This window comes from Plecotus auritus, assembly GCF_963455305.1.
Source record: "Plecotus auritus genome assembly, chromosome: 4".
Taxonomy (NCBI): Eukaryota; Metazoa; Chordata; class Mammalia; order Chiroptera; family Vespertilionidae; genus Plecotus; species Plecotus auritus.
This window is the reverse complement of record NC_137775.1, coordinates 110,909,605-110,931,685: the sequence shown is the minus strand read 5'-3', so window position 1 is coordinate 110,931,685 and position 22,081 is coordinate 110,909,605. Positions and strand designations below refer to the sequence as shown.

Sequence of the window (22,081 nt, the reverse complement as noted above, 5' to 3'; positions counted from 1 at the left end):
CAGAATCATGATTACAAGGATGCTCAACAGATTGAGAAAAGATATAGAAATCATGATAAATGACCAGTTGGAAATGAAGAATGACATAGCACTAATAAAGAGCACATTGGAAGGAATACACAGCAGATTAGAGGAAGCAGGGGATCAAGTCAGTGAGTTAGAAGACACAGTAGAAAACATCACTCTATCAGAGAACCAAAAAAAAAAAATGATTTAAAAACAGGAGAACAGCTTAAGGGAGCTTTGGGACACCATGAAACATAACAATATTCACATCATAGGAGTGCCAGAAAGTGAAGAAACTGAGCAAGAGATAGAGAAACTGTTTGAAGAAATAATGGCAGAAAATTTCACTAACCTGGAAAAGGAAAAAGTCACACAGGTTCAGGAGGCACAGAGCGTCCCAACCAAGAGGAATCCAAAGAGGTCCACGCCCAGACACATCATAATTAAAATTCCAAAAGTTAAAGACAAAGAGAGAATCTTAAGGGCAGTAAGAGAAAAGCAATGTGTTACTTACAAAGGAGCTTTCATAGGATGTCATCAGAAACTCTATAAGCCAGAAAGGAATGGTATGAAGTATACAAGGTATTAAAAGCAAGGATCTGAAACCAAGACTACTATATCCAGTAAGGCTATCATTCAAAATAGATAATGAAATAAAGAGCTTCCCAGGCAAAAAAAAAAAATAAAAAATAAAAAATAAAGGATAAAGGAGTTTATTACCTCCAAACCAGCATTGCAAGAAATGCTAAAAGAACTTCTGTACTAAGAAGAAGAAATAGCGCAATCATGTGTCTCAGAGGTTGAACATCAACTAGGAACCAGGAGGTCATGGTTCAATTCCTGGTCACATGCCTGAGTTGTGGTCTTGATCCCCAGTAAGTGGCATGCAGTAGGAAGCCGATAGATGATTCTCTCTCATCATAGATGTTTCTATCTCTCCCTCCCCAATCTTTTCTGAAATCAATAAAAATATATTTGTTAGAAAAGAAGAATAAATAGAGAGAGAGAAACATAGGCATAAAAAATTAAAATGGCAATAAATAAGTTCCTATCAATAATAACCTTAAATGTAAGTGGATTAATGCTCCAATGGAAAACATAGTGTAGCTGAATTGATAAGAAAGCATGACCCAAATATATGCTGTCTACAGAGAACAAAAAACTCACACAGGATGAGAATGAAGGGATGAAAAAATTTTTTCCATGAAAATGGAAACGAAAAGAAAAAGCTGGGGTAGCAATATTCATATCTGGCAAAACAGACTTCAAAATGAAGGCCATTACAAGAGACAATTCAATAATAATTTTGTGCATTTCAACATCCCACTTTGGATAACGCATAAAGCAACTAAGCAACAAAGATGAGATGTGGTGCCAGTAGGTCTAACACTAGAACACTCCACCCAATATCAGAATACACATTTTCTGCAATCCACAAGGAACATTCTCCTAAATAGACCATGTGTGAGGTCATAAAATAAGCCTCAATAAGTTTAACATCGTATGTTCACCAGGCAAAATGAAGTAAAGTTAGCAATTGGTAACTGAAAATACACTGATAAATCAAAGAATATATCAAAAGGAAAATTATCAACACTTTGAGATGAATAGAAACGAAAAACAACATAGCAAAAGTTATGGGTGCAGCTAAAGCAACACTTACAGGAAAACTTTTATCTGGAAATATATGTAGCTATATTAAACAAAAAAGAAAGATCTCGAAGCAATAACCTAAAATTTCAAATTAAGACAGTGATTAAGGCAGCAAATGAAACTTAAAGCAATCACAAGAAGAATATAATAAAGAATACAGTGGAAATTAATGAACTAGAGAATATAAAAATAATACAGAAAACCAAAATAAAGAAATAAAGAAATAAAGCTTGGTGCTTAGAAAATATCAACAAATTGACAAATATTTAGCAAGTTTGACCAAAAACATATAGAGAATTACTAAAGTCAGGAATGAATTGAGGGGACATTATTACTGAGTTTATGGAAATAAAACAATTATATGGAAATATTATAAACAATCTTATGTTTCCCAAGTTAGATAGCATAGGTAAAATGGAAAAATTCATAAACTACCAAAATTGACTCAAGAAAAAAGAGAACATCTAAATAGACTTATAATGCATAAAGAGATTAAGTTACTAATAAGAAAAATATTACCTACAAAGTAACACTCAGGCCCATATGGCTTCACTGGTGAATTCTACCAAACATTTAAGAAGACGAATATCAATTCTTCACAAACTCTTCCAAAAAATAGAAGAGGAAGAAAACATTCCAACTCATTCTATGATACCAGTATTGTCCTGATACCAAACCAGAAATAGAAAACTACATATCAATATATCCTATGAATATGGATGCAAAAATCCTCAACAAAATACTAGCAAAAAGAATCCAGCAATATATTAAAAGGAGTTCATATCATGACCAAGTGGAACTTATCTCAGGAATGCAATATTGGTTTAACATTCAGAAATCAGTGTAATAAACCGTATCAATAGACTAAATAAGAAAAATACCTGATAATCTCACTGGATTTAGAAAACACACTTGACAAAACTGAACACCCTTTCATAATAAAAAAAGTTCTGTGAACTAAGAAGAGAAAGAAACTTCTACAACCTGCTAAAAGGAATTTATGAAAATTCCACAGCTAGTATCATACTTAATGATGACAGACTGAAAGCTTTCCTGCTAAGATCAGAAATAAGATATCTACTCTTGTCACTTCATTTCAACTTTGTAAAGGAAGTTCTAACTAGGGCAATTAGGCAAGAAAGGACTGTTCAAAAATGAGAATGGGTCGACATCCATAATTCAGTACGTGTGATACACCACATTAGCAATATAAAAGATAAACAAAGAAAAAGCATTTGACAAATGCTTTCATGATAAAAACTCTGAACAAGCTGGGTAGAAGGGAATGTTACCTCAACATAATAAAGCTCATATCTGACAAGCCCACAGCTAACATCATAATAAAGGCCATATATGACAAGCCTATAGCAAACATCATACTTAGAGGAAAGAAAAAAATATAAAGATAACCACTCTTATCCAATATAGTACTGGTAGTCCTAGCCAGAGCAATTGGGCATGAAAAACAAATAAAAGGCATCCAAATCAGAAAAGAAAAAGTAAAATTGTCTTTATTTGCAAATGACATGATATTATTTACAGAAAATCTTAAAGACTCTGCCATCCCCTCCAGAAAAAAAAAAAAAACCTGAAAAATGAAAAGTAAATTTGAAGAACATAAAATCAATATGAAAATATTAAAAAATCAGTTGCTTTTCATACACTAATAGTGATTTATCAGAAAAAGAAATTAAGAAAATAATCCCATTTATAATCTACTAGAGGCCCAGTGCACAAAATTCGTGTAATGTGGGGGGTGTCCCTCAGCCCAACCTGCACCCTCTCCAATCTGGGATCCCTCTCACAATCCGGGACAGCTGGCTCCCAACTGCTCGCCTGCCTGCCTGACTGCCTGCCTGATTGCCCCTAACCACCTGCCAGCCTGATCACCCCCTAACCAATCCCCTGTCAGCCTGATCAATGCCTAACTGCTCCCCTGCCGACCTGATTGCCCCCAACTGCCCTCCCCTACAGGCCTGATCGCCCCAACTGCCCTCCCCTGCAGGCCTGGTCACCCCAACTGCCCTCCCCTGCCAGCCATCTTGTGACCATATGGGGGTGGCCATCTTGTGCGAGGGTGTGACAGTCAATTTTCATATTACCTCTTTATTATATAGGATACATATAAAAGCCTAAGCGACCAAATGACTGAATGACCAGTCAAGCAGTCACGATGATGCACACTAACCACCAGGGGGCAGACGCTCAACACAGAAGCTGCCCCCTGGTGGTCAGTGCACTCCCACAGTGAGAGTGCTGCTCAGCTGACCAACCCTTCCAGGTGGCCCACCAGTCCGGCGGCAGCCACTCAGTAGTCCTGAAAGTTCAATCTCCCAATCTCTGGAGAATGGGCCAGGCACTGATGGACAGGCGCTGCCAGCATGATCCGAACAGCACTGCCAGCCTCCTGGAAGTCGGCCTTGGCACCATGGCTGCTTCCCCTCCCTAGATGCTCCGCAAGGAAGAAATGATATAAAAGCAGCCGCCAGGTGGCTCCTGACAACTGACACAAACGTCAGCAGGGTGGATCTGGATCCCAAGCTGGCAAGGGCATCCCACCACCTGCCTGGAGGACCAATAACATCCTGGCCCCCCTCCCACTCCCCTCAGGACAGGCGCCAGGTGCAGGGCTCATGGCTGGGGAACACAGCTGGCGAACACCACTGCAGCAGCGCGAGCCTCTCCAGATCAGGACTGACTGGGCGTGAGCCTGCAGCAGGCGTAGCAGGGCCAGGATGAGCAGGAGTGGCATGCAGGAATGGCAGGTGGCATTGGACTGCCAGTTTCGGCCCAATCCCCGCAGGCCATGCCGAGGGACCCCATCCATGCATGAATTCATGCACCAGGCCTCTAGTAACATCATAAAGAATAAAATATCTAGGAGTAAATTTAACCAAGGAGTTGAAAGACCTATATATTGAAAACTATAAAATAATGATGAAAGAACTTGAAGAAGAAACAAATAAATGAAAAGATATTTTGTGCTTATGGATTGGAAGAATTAATATTTTTCAAATGTTCATACTACTCAAAGTGATCTACAGATTCAACACAATTCCTACCAAAATTCCAATGGCACCCTAGCTGGTTTTCCCACTGGTTAGAGTGTCAGCCCATGGGCTGAAAGGTTGCGGGTTCAATTCCAGTCAAGGTCACATACCTCAGTTGCAGGTTCAATCCCCCGCCTCAGTTGGGGGGTGTGCAGGAGGCAACAAATTGATATGTCTCTCTCACATTGATGTTTCTCTCTCTGTGTCTCTCCCCCTCCCTTCCCTTCCACTCTCTCTAAAAATGAATGGTGAAAATATCCTCGGATGAGGATTGACCAAAAAAAAAAAAAAAAAAAAAATTCCAATGGCATTTTTTCACAGAAATTGAAAAAAAAATCCTAAAATTTTTATAGAGACACAAAAGTTCCTGAATAACTTAAGAAAGAATAACAAAGATGGAGACATCACACATCCTAATGTCAAACTATATTACAAACCTATATTAATCAAAACAGTGTGGCATTGCCATAAAAACAGACACATAGATCAATAAAAAAAACAGAGACCCCAGAAATAAACAGTCAATTAATTTATAACAAAATTAAATAGCCATGTGCAAAATAATGACATTGGACTCCAATCTAACACCATACACAAAAATCAACTCCAAATGGATTAAGACTTGAACATATGGCCCAAAAGCATAAAATTACTAGAAGAAAACATAAAGGGGGTAAGCTTTTTTACATTGGTCTTGGCAGTGATGGTTTGGATTTGACACCAAAAGCAAAAGTAAATAAGTGGGACTACTTATATAAGGACACCTACTACACAAGCCACTCTACCAATGGCCCTTTACAAAGAAAAACTTGGTTGGTTTACTGAGAACGCTAGCAAATTCACACATGGTTTTAGTCACTTGACATTGACTTACAACTTAACAGAGAAATTTACAAATTGTTCTCTTCCACTGCTACACTGTAGATGAAAAATAACACCTAATAGAAGGTTTAAGGGCTTATGCTAATAAAATAACTGGTCATCATAGTCAACATCACATTTACAGACCAGGAGGAGATACAATCCTAAATCAGAACCTTAATTAGGTATATCAAATAAAACAAATAAGGACAAAAGGAAAGAAACCATAGCTAGAGAAAAAGGACTCTAGCCAAGCTATGACAAAAACCTCAAAGTACTAGGTGTCTACGTTACCCATAGGTCTCATGAAATAAAAACTACACCTAAAGGAAAAGTTACAGGGTTACTGCTCTCAAATTAAATCTGTTTCTTATAAGTTCCCACAGGAACCTCAACCTGGGACCTATTCTTGTGAACCCATCGAGGACCTCAAGCTGCCCTTTTTTTTGATGGGGGAGGGGTTAATCCTGAATGGAAGATATTTTTCTATTGATTTTTATGGAGAGTAGAAGAGAGAGGGAAAGACAGAGAGAAACATGGATGTGAGAGGAACACATCGATTGGTTACCTCCTGCACATGCCCCGACCAGGGCCGGGCCGGGCAGGGAAGGAGCCTGCAACCAAGGTATGAGCCCTTGACCAGAATCGAAGCCAGGATTCTTTGATCAACAGGCTGATGCTCTATCCACTAAGCCAAATCAGCTAGGGCCTCAAGCTCTTCTTCATGAAACAAAAACCTGTTACAGATAAGTAATATAATGGCTGGGCACTAATACAATTGTCCACAAACCTCTTTGTCAAATTTGTAACTTCTAGGAAACAGCAACTCCATGTCAAGATAATGTTGCTTCAAGAATTCCAGCCCATCCCTACTTTAGAAAAATCAACCAACAGCCTCTCTGTTCCAGTCTCAAATGCCATTCCCGTGTCTCCTTTAGGTCAGACAGGAAGAGGCTTCCATACCCTAATGCGGCAGGGTCAACACCCCTTAGCAGCATGAAGTAGTTAAGGAAGATGACCTTTCTCCCTCATCAACCCAGAAAGATTCTAGGTATGGAAGTCTCTGAGGGGGGAAATATGTTACAGGATTCCAGGGAAGGAGGAATAGGAAACTGAGACAGGAAAGTTAAAACAAGGCCAAACAGTGTGGGCAATTTACATCCAGCTTGTAACTAACAAACCATTATCTTCCCCAGTCAAGGACACAGAAAATGATTAAAAAACCTCCCCAGTGAGAGAATGTAGAAAGGGACTGGGAAAAAGGAAAGTGAAAAAGGGCCATTTTACTCCCTAAGCAGAGAAGCCAGCAGTCTCAAGGCTTGGCAAGATAAAGTTGCCAGGTGCTTCTCATGAATTTTGGGAAGGCCACAACACCAAAAAATTTTAAAGGACCTTGACAATTAACCTGTACCAAAATATTCAGCAGAGGAATTTTGAGACCTATACACAGGAGGGTATATTAATGCCTCAGACCCCCACCCAACTTGCTCTTCATATTATTTGAGAGCCCTTCTGTGCTTCATAAACCAGATGTATAGGTTTGCTTACTTTGCTTCGTTAATAAAGGTGCATGCTTTAACTGCTTTAATAAATTGGCTTTTCACAATGTAGTCAAGATCTCTCATATAAATTCACTGACTCAGGGGGTTGTCCAGTAACACCTCTCTGATGTCAGTGAGAGGTGCCTATAACGTTCTCAGGACAGAAAGAAATAGTTATTATGGGATGTGGTGCAAGTGTTAGCAAACACAATGACAGTGATAATTTTTGCAAATATATAAATGAATCAAATCAACACAATATTACATGTCAATTATATCTCAATAAAGCTGATGGTGAAAAATCAGGTGGAGTTCAGTGGGAGTTGAATTCTTCACTAGAGACAAGGAGCTTGCAAAAATCAGTGAAAATCAGACCCCAGCCGATTAGCTTCACATTAAGTGTAACTCCTCACTATATATAGGCAAAGTCAACTCCAAAGAGTATGAGTGAGCTAGGCATGGTCACATCCTTAATAATGACCTAACCAGGTCAGACCCCCTATCAGCATAATCCTATTGTAGCCTCAACCATCCATGTAGTGACTAGCTATTTTCCTCACATTTCTCATGACCCTCTGGGGAGAGAGACCTACAGAGATGGCTGGAGTAAACACTGAAGGACAGTTTTCATCCTCTCCCTATTCTCCCATTTTTAATAGTGAAAAGGCCTTTCTTTCCTTTGAGAACCAGGAGACTTTGCAGGTGATTCCTGGCACCAGGACCACCTTGGTGGCACTGTCCCAGGGAAGGAGGCTCTCAAGAGGCCATTTTATAGGAAATGACCTAAAAGGTAAAAGCAGTTAAGATTCGTGATCAAGGCTAGAAGTGAAAACAGGCCTTGTAAATCTAATATGCTCTTCTATCCTGAGGTTATAGCCCCTGAGGGGACAAGCGCTGGTGTCACAGGGACCTTCTGAGAACATCACTGCAGTCCAAAGCTGTGTTTCCCAGTGGAAACTGCCCATCCCACTGCCTCAGTGGTGAATGTTCCTGTCTCTTTAAGTTGTCACCCTTGGGCCCCCCTCCCTGGACTTCCTGCCTCTGAGTTCTAAGAGGCAGGACACTTCCCCATGTGCTGGGAGGAAGAGCCTGCTGCACTCACAACCAGAGGACAGCAGTAAGTCAGGGCCTGCTGTGCCAGCCTCAGAGCCTGTCACTGATTCTGCAGGAAAGGTGAACGCCAGCAGGGAAAGGGAGCCAGCAGCAAAGTAGGAGCTGTGAGGACCAGGAAGAATTCAGTGCCTGCAAGAAGCTCGCTGAGTGAGCACCTCCATTCTAGTAGGTACCAGGAAGGGGAGTGGGATCTAGAAAGAATAACTCCACACTCCCAGGTGTGTAAGGATGCCCGAGTTTCATACACAGCAGCTTCAGGAGCAGTGGCAAGCATCTCCTCCAGCCTGGATACCCACCTTCTTGCTCAGATTAAGCCCTCTCCTAATGTACTTCCCTAACAAGGAAGAAAAGGGTCTGCTCGCTCACTCTCCTGCAGGGGCCAAAACAGGCTTTAGAAGGCAGCAAACACTCCTCACCTGCATATCTGGCAAGGCAAAGAGATTTCTTTCTTTTTATTTTTTTATCTTTATTGTTAAAAGTATTACATATGTCCCCTTTACTCCCCCAATGACCTCTTCTAGTCCACCCCTGCCACCCCACCCCAGGCCTTCACCACCCTATTGTCTGTGTCCATAGGTTATGCGTATATGCATACAAGTTTGGTTGATCTCCCACCCGCCAACCCTCCCCCACCTTCCCTCTGAGGTCCAACAGTCTGTTCCACCTTTCTATGTCTCTGGAAATATTTTGTTCATTAGATTCCACATATGAGTGAGATCAAGTGATACTTACCTTTCTCTGACTGGCTTATTTCCCTTAGCATAATACTTCCCAGGTCCATCCATGCTGTTGCAACAGGTAAGAGTTCTTTCTTTTTTATAACTGCATAGTAATCTATTGTGTAAATGTACCACAGTTTTTTTATCTACTCATCTTCTGATAGGCAGTTGGGCTATTTCTATATCTTAGCTATTGTAAATCAAACTGCTATGAACATAGGGGTGTATATTCTTCTAATTAGTGTTTCTGATTTCTTAAGATATATTCCTAGACGTGAGATCACTGGGTCAAATGGGAGTTCAATTTTTAATTTTTTGAGCAATCTCCATACCATTTGCCACAGTGGCTGTACCAATCTGCATTCCCAGTGTACAAGGGTTCTCTTTTCTCCACATCCTTGTCATTTGTTGATTTGTTGATGACAACCATTCTGACAGGTGTGGGGTGATAGCTTATTGTCGTTTTGATTTGCTTCTCTTGGATGATTAGTGACTTTGAGCATTTTTTCATATATCTCTTGGCCATCTGTAGGTCCACTTTGGAGATCTATCTATTTAGGTCCTTTGCTCATTTTTTAATTGGATTCTTTGTCTTCCTTTTGTTAAGTTGTATGAGACCCTTTTATATTTTGGAGATTAACCCCTTATCAAATGTATTATTGGCAAACCTGTTCCCTATGCACTGGGCTCTCTTGTCATTTTGTTGATGGCTTCTTTTTCTATGCAGAAGCTTTTTATTTTGACATAGTCCCATTTGTTTATTTTCTTCTTAGTTTCCCTTGTCCTAGGAGATGTATTGGTAAACGGGTTGCTATGAGAGATGTCTGAGATTGCTGCCTATGGTTTCTTCTAAGGTTTTTATGGTTTCACCTCTTACATTTAAGTCTTTTATCCATTTTGAGTTTATTCTTGTATATGGTGTAAATTGGTGGTCTAGTTTCATTTTTTGCATGTATCTGTCCAATTTTCCCAACTCCATTTATTGAAGAGACTATCTTTACTCCATTGTGTGCTCTTGCCTCCTTTTTCAAATATTAATTGAGCATAGTGGCTTGGATCAATTTCTGGAGTCTCTGTTCTGTTTCATTGGTCTATATGTCTGTTCTTGTGCCAGATCCAGGCTGTCATGAACACAGTGGCTTTGTAGTATAACTTGATATCTGGTATTGTGACTCCTCCAACTTTGTTCTTCTTTCTCAAGATGGCTGTGCTATTCAGGGGTATTTTTTGGTTCCATATAAATTCTATGAGTGTTTGTTCTAGATCTGTAAAATATGTCATTGGTATTTTAATAGGGATTGCATTGAACCTATAAATTGCTTTGGGTAGTATGGGCATTTTAATTATGTTGATTCTACCAATCCATGATCATGGTATATTCTTCCACTTGTTTATATCTTCCTCTATCTCTTTTTTCAATGTCCTATAGTTTTCTGAGTACAGGTCTTTTACCACCTTGGTTAAATTCATTCCTAAGTATCTTAATTTTTTTCTTGTAAGGGTAAAAGGGATTGTTTTTTTAGTTTCTCTTTCTGAGAGTTTCTTATTGATGTATAAAAATGGCATTGATTTCTGCATTAATTTTGTATGCTTGCTATGTTGCCAAATTTATTTATTAAATCTAGTAGTGTGTTGATGGAGTCTTTAGGGTTTTCTATGTACAATACCATGTCATCTGCAAATAATGACAGTTTGACTTTCTCCTTTCCAATTTGGATGCCTTTTACTTGTTCTTCTTGTCTGATCACTATAGCTAAGACTTGTTCCTATTCAAGACAGGGATGACCACTTTCACTACTCTTGTTCAACATAGTACTGGAAGTCTTAGCTATAGTCAAACTGTTATTATTTGCAGATGACAAATAATTTCAATTTTGAATGATAGCCTTGCTGGATAGAGGGAATGGTGTTAGTTTTTGCCCATTGAGTATGATAGTGGCTGCAGCTTTGTAATATCTGGTTTTTATTATGTTGAGGTATGATCCCTCTATTCCTACTTTGCTGACAGTTTTTATAAAAAAAAAAAGTGTTGAATTTTGTCAAATGACTTTTCTGCATCAATTGATATGATCACATGCTTTTTGTATTGTAATCTGTTTATGTGATGTATCACATTTATTGATTTGCGAATACTGTATTAGCCTTACATCCCTGGAATAAATCCCACTTGGTCATGGTGTATGATCCTTTTAATGTATTGCTGGATCTGATTTGCTAATATTTAGTTGAGGATTTTAGCATCTTTGTTCATCAGGGATATTGGCCTGTAATTCTCTTTCTTTGTAGTGTCTTTATTTGGTTTTGGAATTAGGATAATACTGTCTCATAGAAAGAGCTTGAAAGTGTTCTTGTCTCTTGAATTTTTTGGAATAATTTGAGGATGATAGGTATTATTTCTTCTTTGAATGTTTGGTAAAACTCCCCTGTGAAGCCGTCTGGACCAGGGCTTTTGTTTGCTGGAAGGTATTTTTTATTATTACTGATTCAATTTCATCAGTAGTTATCATATTATTCAGGTTTTCTGATTCTTCCTGATTGATTTTTGGTTTTTTTTTGTTTGTTTGTTTTGTGTTTTTTTTTATTTTATTTTATTTTATTTTTAAATAAATCTTTATTCAGATTATTACAATTATTTCTCCTTTTTCCCCCCATAGCTCCCCTCCACCCATTTCCCACCCCACCTTCTTCCCTTACCTCCCCCCCACTGTCCTCATCCATAGGTGTATGATTTTTGTCCATTCTCTTCATGAACCCCCCATGCCCCTTTCCCCCTGAGAATTATCAGTCCACTCCCTTTCTATGCCCCTGATTCTATTATATTCACCAGATTATTCTGTTCCTCAGGTTTTTAATTCACTTGATTTTTAGGTTCGCTTGTTGATAGATATGTATTTGTTGTTCATAATTTTTCTCTTTACTTTTTTCTTCTTCCTCTTCTTTAAGAATACCTTTCAGCATTTCATATAATACTGGTTTGGTGGTGATGAACTCCTTCAGCTTTTTCTTATCTGTGAAGCTCTTTATCTGCCCTTCAATTCTGAATGATAGCTTTGCTGGGTAGAGTAATCTTGGTTGTAGGTTCTTGCTATTCATCACATTGAAAATTTCTTGCCACTCCCGTCTGGCCTGCATAGTTTCTGTTGAGAAGTCAGCTGACAGTCGTATGGGTGCTCCCTTGTAGGTAACTAACTGTTTTTCTCTTGCTGCTTTTAATATTCTCTCTTTGTCTTTTGCTCTTGGCATTTTAATTATGATGTGTCTTGGTGTGGTCCTCTTCGGATTCCTTTTGTTTGGGGTTCTGTGCGCTTCCTGGACTTGTAAGTCTATTTCTTTCACCAGGTGGGGGAAGTTTTCGGTCATTATTTCTTCAAATAGGTTTTTAGTATCTTGCTCTCTCTCTTCTTCTGGCACCCCCATAATTCTGATGTTGGTACGCTTGAAGTTGTCCCAGAGTCTTCTTACATTATCTTCAACTTTTTGGATTTTTTTTTTTGCTTTTTGCTTTTTCAGTTGAGTGTTTTTTGCTTCTTTGTATTTCAATTCTTTGACTTGATTCTTGGGTTCCTCTATTCTGTTTCTGGGTCTCTGTATAATATTTTTTATTTCAGTCAGTGTATGTTTAATTTCTAGTTGGTCCTTTTTCATATCTTCGAGGGTCTCGTTATATTTATCGGCCTTTTCTAGGATATTCTTAAAAAGTCTTATAACCGTGGTTTTGAATTCTATATCCAGTTGTTTGTTTTCCTCCATTTCTTTCGTTTGTGATCTGATTCTTTGACCCCGCATTTTCACTGATTCCCTGAGTTGGTAAGGTAGATATTTGTGCTAGGTTTCCAATATGGCCCAGTGGGTCTGCTTCCCCAGTTAACCTGAGGTGGACACTCTTGGTGCACCCCTTTGTGGACTGTGTGTACAGCCTTGTTGTAATTAAGTCTTTATTGTTGTTGGTATCACTGGGAAGAATTGACCTCCGGGCCAGTTGGCTGTAAGGATCAGCTGTGTCTATGCTGGGAGAAGTTCGGTGCTGGAGACAGCCTTATAGGATTAGACTTGCCAAACTGCAATAGCCTCTGTGCTCAGCTTGGATGGGGTGGAGTCTCAGTTTTGGCTTCCTGTCAGCCTTGCCCTTGCGCGCATGTGCGCTTTCAGTCCTTCGCCTTCCCCAGCTCGAGTCTCCGCCTGAGAGTCCAGACTCCCCCCACAAGAGCGTGGGTCCCCAGGGGCTCGCCTGGAACTGGGGTTCACTGCAGTCCGAACTGGGGCTGAGTGCCGTCAGGAGCCTCTGACTCCCTTCCACTAGGGAAAGCCTGTGGCAACTTCCGCAGCCTTTGTGCGCACTGGCGAGCGCGCGGTGCGCACTTTCAGTCCTCCGCCTTCCCCTGCTCCCTAGTCTCCGCCCGAGAGTCCAGACTCCCCCCACAAGAGCGTGGGTCCCCAGGGGCTCGCCTGCAACTGGGGTTCACTGCAGTCAGAACTGGGGCTGAGTGCCGTCAGGAGCCTCTGACTCCCTTCCACTAGGGAAAGCCTGTGGCAACCTCCGCAGCCTTTGTGCGCACTGGCCCGCGTGCGCCTTCAGACTTCTGCCTTTCCCAGCTCGAGTCTCCGCCCGAGAGTCCAGACTCCCCCCGTAAGAGCGTGGGTCCCCAGGGGCTCGCCCAGAACTGGGGTTCAGTGCTGTCAGAACTGGGGTTCAGTGCGGTCGGAGGCTTCCTTCCCCCTTCCGCCAGAGAAAGTCAGCCAGGCTCTCAGCCGCCCTTCCTCTCTGCGCGCACAAAGCCCCTTTGCCGTACCTCCAATTCTCTGTGAGCTTTCCTCTTTCCTTCTAGTTGTAGAATTTTCACTCAGCCAGCTTTCCTGTGGTTCTGGATGGTGTCCGTTCTGTCTTTTAGTTGTAGTTTTGAAATTGTTGTGCGAGGCAGCAGTTTAGGTGTTTACCTATGCCGCCATCTTGGTTTCTCCCCCTGATTGATTTTTGGAATATTGTCTTTTTTAAGAATATGTCCATTGCATCCAGGATTCCCAGTCATTCATAGTATTTTTTTTATGATCCTTTGTATTTCTGTAGTGTCAGTTGTTTCTTTGCCTCTTTCATTTCTGATTTTGAGTCCTCTCTTTTTGTTTCCTGGTGAGTCTGGCTAAAAATTCATCAATCTTGTTCATTCTTTCAAAAAACTAGCTCTTGGTTTTATTGATTTTTTGTATTGTTTTGTTTTGGTTTGGTTTGGTTTTTTGTTTGTTTTGTTTTGTCTCTATGTCATTTATTTCTGCTCTGATTTTTATTATTTTCTCCCTTCTACTTACTCTGGGTTTTTCTTGTTGTTCTCTTTCTAATTATTTAAGTTGTTGGGTTAGATAACTTATTAGAAGTTTTTCTTATTTTTTGAGGTATGCCTGTAGTGCTATGAACTTCCCTCTCAGGACTGCTTTTGCTGAGTCCCATAGATTTGGGGTTGTTGTATGTTCATTTTCATTTGTTTCCAGGATGTTTTTTTTTTTTTTATTTCTTCTTTGATCTCTTTGGTAACCTATTCATTGTTTAACAGCATGCTATTTAGCCTCCATGTGTTTGAATGTTTTTTAGTGTTTTTATTGTAGCTGATTTCTAATTTTATGACATTGTGATCTGAAAAGATGCTTGACATGATTTTAATCTTCTTGAATTTATAGAAATTTAGCTTGTGTCCAAACATGTGGTCTATCATTGATAATGCCCCTTGTGCACTTAAGAAGAATGTATATTCCATAGCTTTGGTGAAATGTTCTAAAAAGTCAATTAATTCCATCTAAACTAGTGTGTAATTTAGGATTGCTGTTTCCTTATTGATTTTTTTGCTAGAAGACCTATAAAGCGACTGGAGTATTAAAGTCCCCTACTAAAGTCCCCTACTATGATTGTATTGCTGTTGATCTCTCCTTTTAAGTCCTCCAGAAGTTTTATTGCAGGGGTCCTCAAACTTTTTAAACAAGGGGCCAGTTCACTGTCCCTCAGACTGTTGGAGGGCCGGACTATAGTTTAAAAAAAAAAAAACTATGAACAAATTCCTATGCGCACTGTGGGCCCAGGACTAGTCGGCTGCTAAGCAGGACAGGCAGCAGCACCCGGTGGGCCAGATAAATGTCCTCAGCGGGCCGCATGTGGCCAGTGGGCCGTAGTTTGAGGACCCCTATTTTATTGTATATTTAGGTGCTCCTATATTGGGTGCATACATGTTTATCAGGGTTATATCCTCTTGTTATATATAGCCCTTTAATATTATGAAGTGGCCTTCCTTATCTCTTGTTATGGCCCTCACTTTGAAGTCTACTTAGTCCAATATGAGTATTGCTAACCCAGCTTTTTATTTTTTTCCATTGGACTGGAAAATTTTTTTCATCCCTTCATTTTCAGTCTGTGTGAGTCCTTTATTCTGAGGTAGGTCTCTTGTAGTTAGTATATATATCTTGTTTTCTTCTCCATTCAGCTACCCTGTGTCTTTTTATTGGAGCATTTAATCTATTTACATTTAATGTTATTATTGATAGGTACTTGTTTGTTGCCATTTTTATCCTTTATGTCTGTGTTCCTTTTTCCCTTTCTAGTTCTTCCTTTTACAACAGTCCCTTTAGCATTCCTTGCATTGCTGGTTTGGCAATAATAAACTCCATTAGCCTTTTTTTGTCTGTGAAACTCCCAATTTCAACTTCAAGTTTGAATGATAGCCTTGCTGGATAGAGTAGTCTTGGATTCAGTCCCTTACTTTTCATTACTTTGTATACTTCATGACACTCCCTTCTGGCCTGAAGTGTTTCTATTGAGAAATAAGCTGATAGTCTAATGGGAGTTCCCTTGTAGGTAACTTTCTGTCTCTCTCTCTTGAAATCTTTAAAATTCTTTCTTTGTCTTTAATGTTGCCATTTTAATTTTGATGTGTCTTGGTTGAGTCTTTTTGGGTTCATCTTTATTGGGACTCTCTGTGCTTCCTGGATTGTGTGACCTTTTTCTTCCCCAAGTCAGGGAAGTTTTCTATCATTATTTCTTCAAACAGGTTTTCTATTGCTTGCTCAGCTTTTTCTCTTTCTGGCACCCCTATTAAGTGGATTTTGTTGTTGTTGTTGTTGTTTCGTGTTGTCCTAAAGTTCCCTTAAACTCTCTTCCTGCTTTTTAAATTTTCTTATTTGCTGCTCTGAATGGGTGTTTTTCCTACCTTGTCTGCTAATTCACTGATTTAGTCCTCAGCTTTTTCTAGTCTATTGTTGAATCCTCCCATGGTGTTCTTTATTTCAGCTATGTTGTTACTCATTTCCAATTGATTCTTATTTATTCTTTCAACCTTTCTTTTCATGTTGGTATAGCTCTCATTAAGTCCCTTAATATTCTCATTAATTTCTTTATTATTCATATTAATTTGCTTGTAGTTCTTACTGAATTGTTTGAGCACCCTTATTACCATTACTCTGAATTATTTCTCTGAAAAATTGCTTGCCTCCATTTCATTTAGTTCCTCTTCTGGTGATGCCTCCTTTTCTTTCATTTGGGAGTTGTTTCTTTGTCTTCCCATTTTGTATTTGTTTCTACATATTAGATCAAACTGCTATGCCTCCCTGAATTTTGGGGGTGGTCTTATGTAGCAGGTGTTTTGTGAGACCCAGTGGTGGGTCTTAGATCTCCTGAGCAGGGTGTTCCAGGATAGCCCCTAACTTGAGTTATTTGGGTTCTTCTGTTGTAGTTCAGTCTTAAGTATTATTGACCCATTCATGGATGGAGTCTCCTCTCAGGCTGGCTGACTGTGTGGCTCACCCACAACCACATCATGCAAGCTGTTGTGGAGGTGCTGACCAAAAAGAAGGAAATTCCCAAAAACAGGATGTTCAGGAAACCCTAGACTAAGTGAATAAACTTGGTCCCTTGGAGGTTTAACATATAAGATCCCATGTGTTTTCCATTCCTCTATGACAGTATGTGTTTGTGACCCCAGATTTTGCTCTCTGGAACTTTCTAAATCCTATTCCAAACTCTTTGGGAAGTTCTAGAGGGCTTACCCACAGGTACTGTTGTTAAAGGCACCTCTCTTAGACACCAGAATGGTGTTACTGGACAGCCCCCTGAGTCAGTGGGAGAGGGCTGTTCCCAATCTTGATCCTTGTCTCCTCATATGAATGAATTTATGCGAGAGACCTTGACTGCGTTCTGAAAAGCCAATTTGTTAAAGCATGCATCTTTATTGAAAAAGCAAACCTATAAATCTGTTTTATGAAGCACAGAAGGACACTCAAATAATCTGAAGAGCAAGTTGGGTGGGGGTGTGAGGTGTTATATACCCACCTGTTGACTAAATTCCTCTGCTAACTATTTTGGTACAGATTAATTCTCAAGGTTCCTGTTTTTACTTTGTTGTGGCCTTCCCAGAATTCATGAGAAGCACCTGGCAACTTTATCTTGCCAAGCCTTAAGACTGCTGGCTTCTCTGCTTCCAGAGTAAAACTGCCCTTTCATCCATTTTCCCTTTCCTCCTCCCTTTCTGCATTCTCTCATTAGGTTTTTTTTTTTGTTTTTTTTTTTTTTTTAACCATTTGCTCTTGTATTCTTGGCTGGGAAAGATAATGTTTTGTTGGTTACAAGCTGGATGTAAATTGCCCACACTCTTTGGCCTTGTTTTAACTTAACTGTCTCAGTTTCCCTATTCCTCCTTCCCTGGAATCCTATAATACTGTGAGTTCCCTGTACCTTCTCATCTCCTATGGCCAGAACTCCTTGCATTAGCTAAATTTCTGGTCTTTGCACTGCCTCTGTGGCTCTTTCTCTATTTCTGCTCTGGTGTCAGTCATGGGATTGTGTTGATTTCCATGGGGGTGAACATTACTTAAGTCTTTGGGAGTGAGGGGAGTTCACAAGGTATTCAGCCTGCCTCATCCTTTGCTTCTTCTTATGTGGTGCCAACTGGAGAGAACACAATCACCTGTGGTAACCAGGTGGACAACGTAAAGGGGTGGAAATAGAAATGGAAGGAGACGCACAGACAGGACTCAGACAAAGTGTCAGGGAGGCTGAACAGTCATAGGCCTGAGAGCACAAGGCAGCTGGGAAAGTCCAGTTTCTGCTCTGGGGAGCATGTGAGTGAGGGATTTCATTGTCATGAGGCTGAAGTCTGAGGACAGACTGCACTGTGCACAGGGACTTGGTGAGCCCAGAATGTTCAATTGTATGAAATACTGACTGATTGGCTGGAGCCACTTTACTTGGAGAAGCCTCAACTTGGGGGCGGGATGTCAGGAGTTGGAGGGGAGTGTCCCAGTCTCTCCAGGACACTGAACATAATTAGACACATTGAGACAGAACAGTGAGTTGACTTCCCAGAGCAGAGTCAGAGGCTGCAGATCACCTGGGACATAGGTTTCTTCTCCAATTTCCAAAACAAAAATTCCAATTCTCTTCTCTTCTCCCAGGCCAACCATCCTAAGTGTTTCCCTTGTCCCTGCCAAATTTTCCAGTTCTCATGGTTTTCCAAAGTCTCCCTAGGCTGCTGAATCTCCTGAACAGACTTAGTATCTACAGCTTTGGTCACTAACATAGAATTAATTGGAAAATTTAATATCTAAAATTTTCTCACTGACATAGAGTGTTACAATCTCCCTTCTACCCTTTGCATTTGACATCCCTGAAAAGGCAAAACCAAGGTCACCAAACCCTCTCACAGTATCGGTCCAAACCCAGCCCAGGCCCTTCCAAAGTTCTTCCCTCTATTCTAGAATTCAGGGGAAATGGGAACCACAATTTTGTCACTGTTGTGTCACTAAGTCTTTGGATTTTGCCTGACACAATGTAGGTTGTTATACCTATTTAAGGAATGAATGAATGAACGAACGAATGAACAGATTGTGTTTGGGACTTTTTCAGGTAAGCATGGGAGGATGGAAGATGGCAAGAGATGAAGACAGTGCCTGTGGTAAGACTACATGCACTGCATACTTTCCCCCAGGTGTGAGTTCTGGGTAATGAGGGGAATGGGAGCAACTGAACAGACAACCCCAAAAGGCTCTCTGAAGTGTCTGGAGTGAAAAAGCAAGAGCCCTGAGATAGGCATCTTAGCTTGGTCTTTGCCCCTGCCCATCTTGGAGATATGAACTTGACTAGACTACGCCTCCATTCCTCAACTATAAAATGAGGATAATAAACCTACTCTGATCTCCACAGAAGAGGATGTAAAAGGTATGAGATCATGCAATAGATGGAGTGTGACTCACCAGGTAGAATGTTAGAGAACCAGGATGGAGAGTTAAACAGGTGTCTCATTAGCAGGCAGCAGGTTTAAGAGGGAGGGGAGGAAAAAAGGGGAGTGAAAGAAGAAGGGAGGTGATCTCATCCAATCCTCTCAACACCCCAGAAGAAACTCGATACTATTATTCCCATTTTTGAACAAAGGTTTAACACTTAAAGTACCTTCCAAGGTGGCACAGCTGGCCGATGGCGGGACTGTGAGTCAAACCCAGACTGTCCGGGACTCCAGATAGTCCTTCACCCCCAGGCTTCTGCCCCTTCCTGACCATCTTCCCTGGGCTGGAATCTGGGAGAAGTATGGCAGAGGCCACTGAAGCCTCAACTAGGGACAGGTCTGTAGGGTGTGGACCACCACGGATAATGGAGGTGAGGTCATGCCTGGAATGATGAAGGGGTTCCCCTAGAGAAATGCCCTCCAGGTGTTGAGTATCTACAGGTGAACATGGTGAAGCCAGGGTGACAGGGATACTTGGTGAAGATCCTTCTGAGTTCAGTAAGGCTTTGGTTGGAAAAGCAGAGTTGAGGCCCTGTTGTTCTTCTTCCAAGGGCTCCAGGGTCCAGGCAACCAGGATACGTTGCTTTAAGGTTTGGAAGCTCACAAATCACTTGTCCTCTAGGTTCTGAATACACCACGCAGGCCCTGCAGGAGCCCAGGCTGAGGCTCATCCTAGTGGGGAAGGCAGGAGCTGGGAAGAGCGCCACCGGGAACAGCATCCTGGGCCACAAGCACTTCGTCTCCAGACTCGCAGCCACCTCGGTGACCAGAACCTGCGAAGTGGGGAATCGAAGATGGGACAGATGGCATGTGGAAGTCATGGACACCCCAGACCTTTTAAGCTCCCTTGTCCCCAAGACAGACCCAGGGTGCCAGGAGCGAGCCCGCTGCTACTTGCTATCGGCTCCTGGGCCCCACGCGCTGCTCCTGGTGACTCAGCTGGGCCGCTTCACGGCGCAGGACCAGCAGGCTGTGAGCGCACTCAAGGATCTTTTTGGAGACAACGTGGTGAAGCGCACCATCGTGCTGTTCACTCGCAAGGAGGACCTGGCGGGCGGCTCGCTGCAGGAGTTCGTGCGCGACACGGACAACCATGCACTGCGGACTCTGGTGGCCGAATGCGGGGGCCGTGTGTGCGCCTTCGACAACCGGGCGATAGGCGGGGAACTGGAGGCTCAGGTGCAGGAGCTGCTAGTGCTAGTAGAGCACCTGGTGCGGGAACACGCAGGTGCACCCTACTCCAACAACGTGTATCGCCTGGCGCAGGAGCTGGCCTTCTCCAGCCCCGAGGAGCAGCTGAGAAGGGTGGCAGAAAGGCTGGCAGGCCGCGTGTTGGGGCGACAAAGGCGCGGGCTGCTGGGCCGACTGTGTGGGTGGGTGACGGCTTGGAAGCTGCGCACAGCCACACTACTGGGCATCCTGTTCCTGCTTTGGGTACTGCTCTCCAGACACTGGTCTCAGGCCGTGGCCGAGGTCCGTCCTGAATGACAGAGTGTATCTAAATAGGACTTGGAACCATTCTCCCCTGGTGTCTGTGCCTCTGGGGCCCACAGGTTTTCCTTGTGTCTCTCACTGGCAGTAACTTACCAAACCAAAGACAAAAATCCTGCCCGCTCCCATCTACCTCCCAAACCTGCCCATGGGACCTGGTCCTCCCTGAGTTCTTCTTACAGGAGCCCAACAAGTGTTGCTCTTGACTGTTTTCCACTGACCTCAGGCTGCTGTCCCAGGTCCTGGTATCATCCCTGGTCGCCCCAGGGGACCAAGGAAGAGCCAACACAAAGCCTCAGTCCAGACCCATTTATTTCAATTGAATTTGAATTGCATGAATAAAGCTTTGGACACTCACGTTGTGTGTTAACAGAAATCAATATTTGTAGATGTTTGTTCATCTGCCTTATATGACCATTGAACAGACACTGCTCTGTCATTCTTAACCCCTTCTGCAAAAACCTCGCACCCAAATGCAAACACACATTGGGGTGACAAGAAGACAAGACACTGAACTGTCCATCTGTCCCAGGAAGGAACACCTCCCCCTCCATCTCCATTCAGACCCCTTCACAGTGTGAATGCAGGGTCTTCTACAAGTCCAAGAAAACTTTAACCACAGACTTGATTCTCTAGGAGCCACTGAGGCACTGTGGAAAGCATACTTCCAAAGAGGAGTTTTCTCACTGGCTGATACACTCATAGGGTGAGAGTATGCTTTTCAACTCAGGGGTAAATAAAAAAAAATTAGGAAATTTGGAAATTTTTATTTCAATCTCAAAAGAAAGGGCAAACAGGTCTTTGTGGACTAAGTGTTGGTGGTACACGGTGGGGAAAAGAGTCCCATGCAGACCTGGGGGAGTCCACTCTCTGACCCAGGTAAAATGAGCCAGGTTAGCATGGCTCACCTGTCCACCCACACTTTCTCTATCCCAGCAACTCCACCTTCATATAAAAACTCAATACTGCTGGGTAATTCCAGATATCTTCCCTACAGTATCCTCCACCCGGTGCCTTCTCAGACAGAAATTCCCAGATCCTTGATGCCTTCCCATCACTAACAAAACATGTAACAGGGAAAAATAAATGCAATATCTGAGAACATATTAGAACAAGAGGCCCACAAGCCCTGCCCAGAAACCACTGGGAACACGAAGAGGAATGCCAGCGCCAAATGCTGACACATGGTGTTCCCTCAGCTGCTAAGGGCATTGTAGTCCAAGGGTTCTGCACAGATCCCAGCAGAGGCACTGATAGGGAATCTTGATTTTGGTCTGGTCCACTTGTCAATATATTTTTGCAAGAAAACTCTTGCTGATGAAGGAGATGGTCACTGATGAAAATAAATGAGAAAAAAAGAATAGCAAAGTGTCTAGTGTGAGCAATGAAACTGTGCA

The 22,081-nt window shown here is 41.9% G+C and overlaps 1 protein-coding gene across 2 annotated transcripts; it reads left to right on the top strand.

The window, feature by feature from the left end:
- Positions 1 to 8,189: 8,189 nt before the first annotated feature.
- On the top strand, positions 8,190 to 21,062 carry GIMAP1 (GTPase, IMAP family member 1). Of its 2 annotated transcripts, XM_080666030.1 has the most exons (4): positions 8,190 to 8,389; positions 8,985 to 9,022; positions 18,818 to 18,866; positions 19,816 to 21,062. In XM_080666030.1, exons 2-4 carry the CDS (start codon positions 9,008 to 9,010, stop codon positions 20,679 to 20,681), a joined length of 930 nt encoding a protein of 309 aa, XP_080522156.1. In that variant the 5' UTR covers positions 8,190 to 8,389; positions 8,985 to 9,007; the 3' UTR covers positions 20,682 to 21,062. The 2 variants fall into 2 exon arrangements, with proteins under 2 accessions (XP_080522156.1, XP_080522157.1); XM_080666031.1 differs by lacking the exon at positions 8,985 to 9,022 and having other exon boundaries at positions 19,816 to 21,051.
- Positions 21,063 to 22,081: the final 1,019 nt, after the last annotated feature.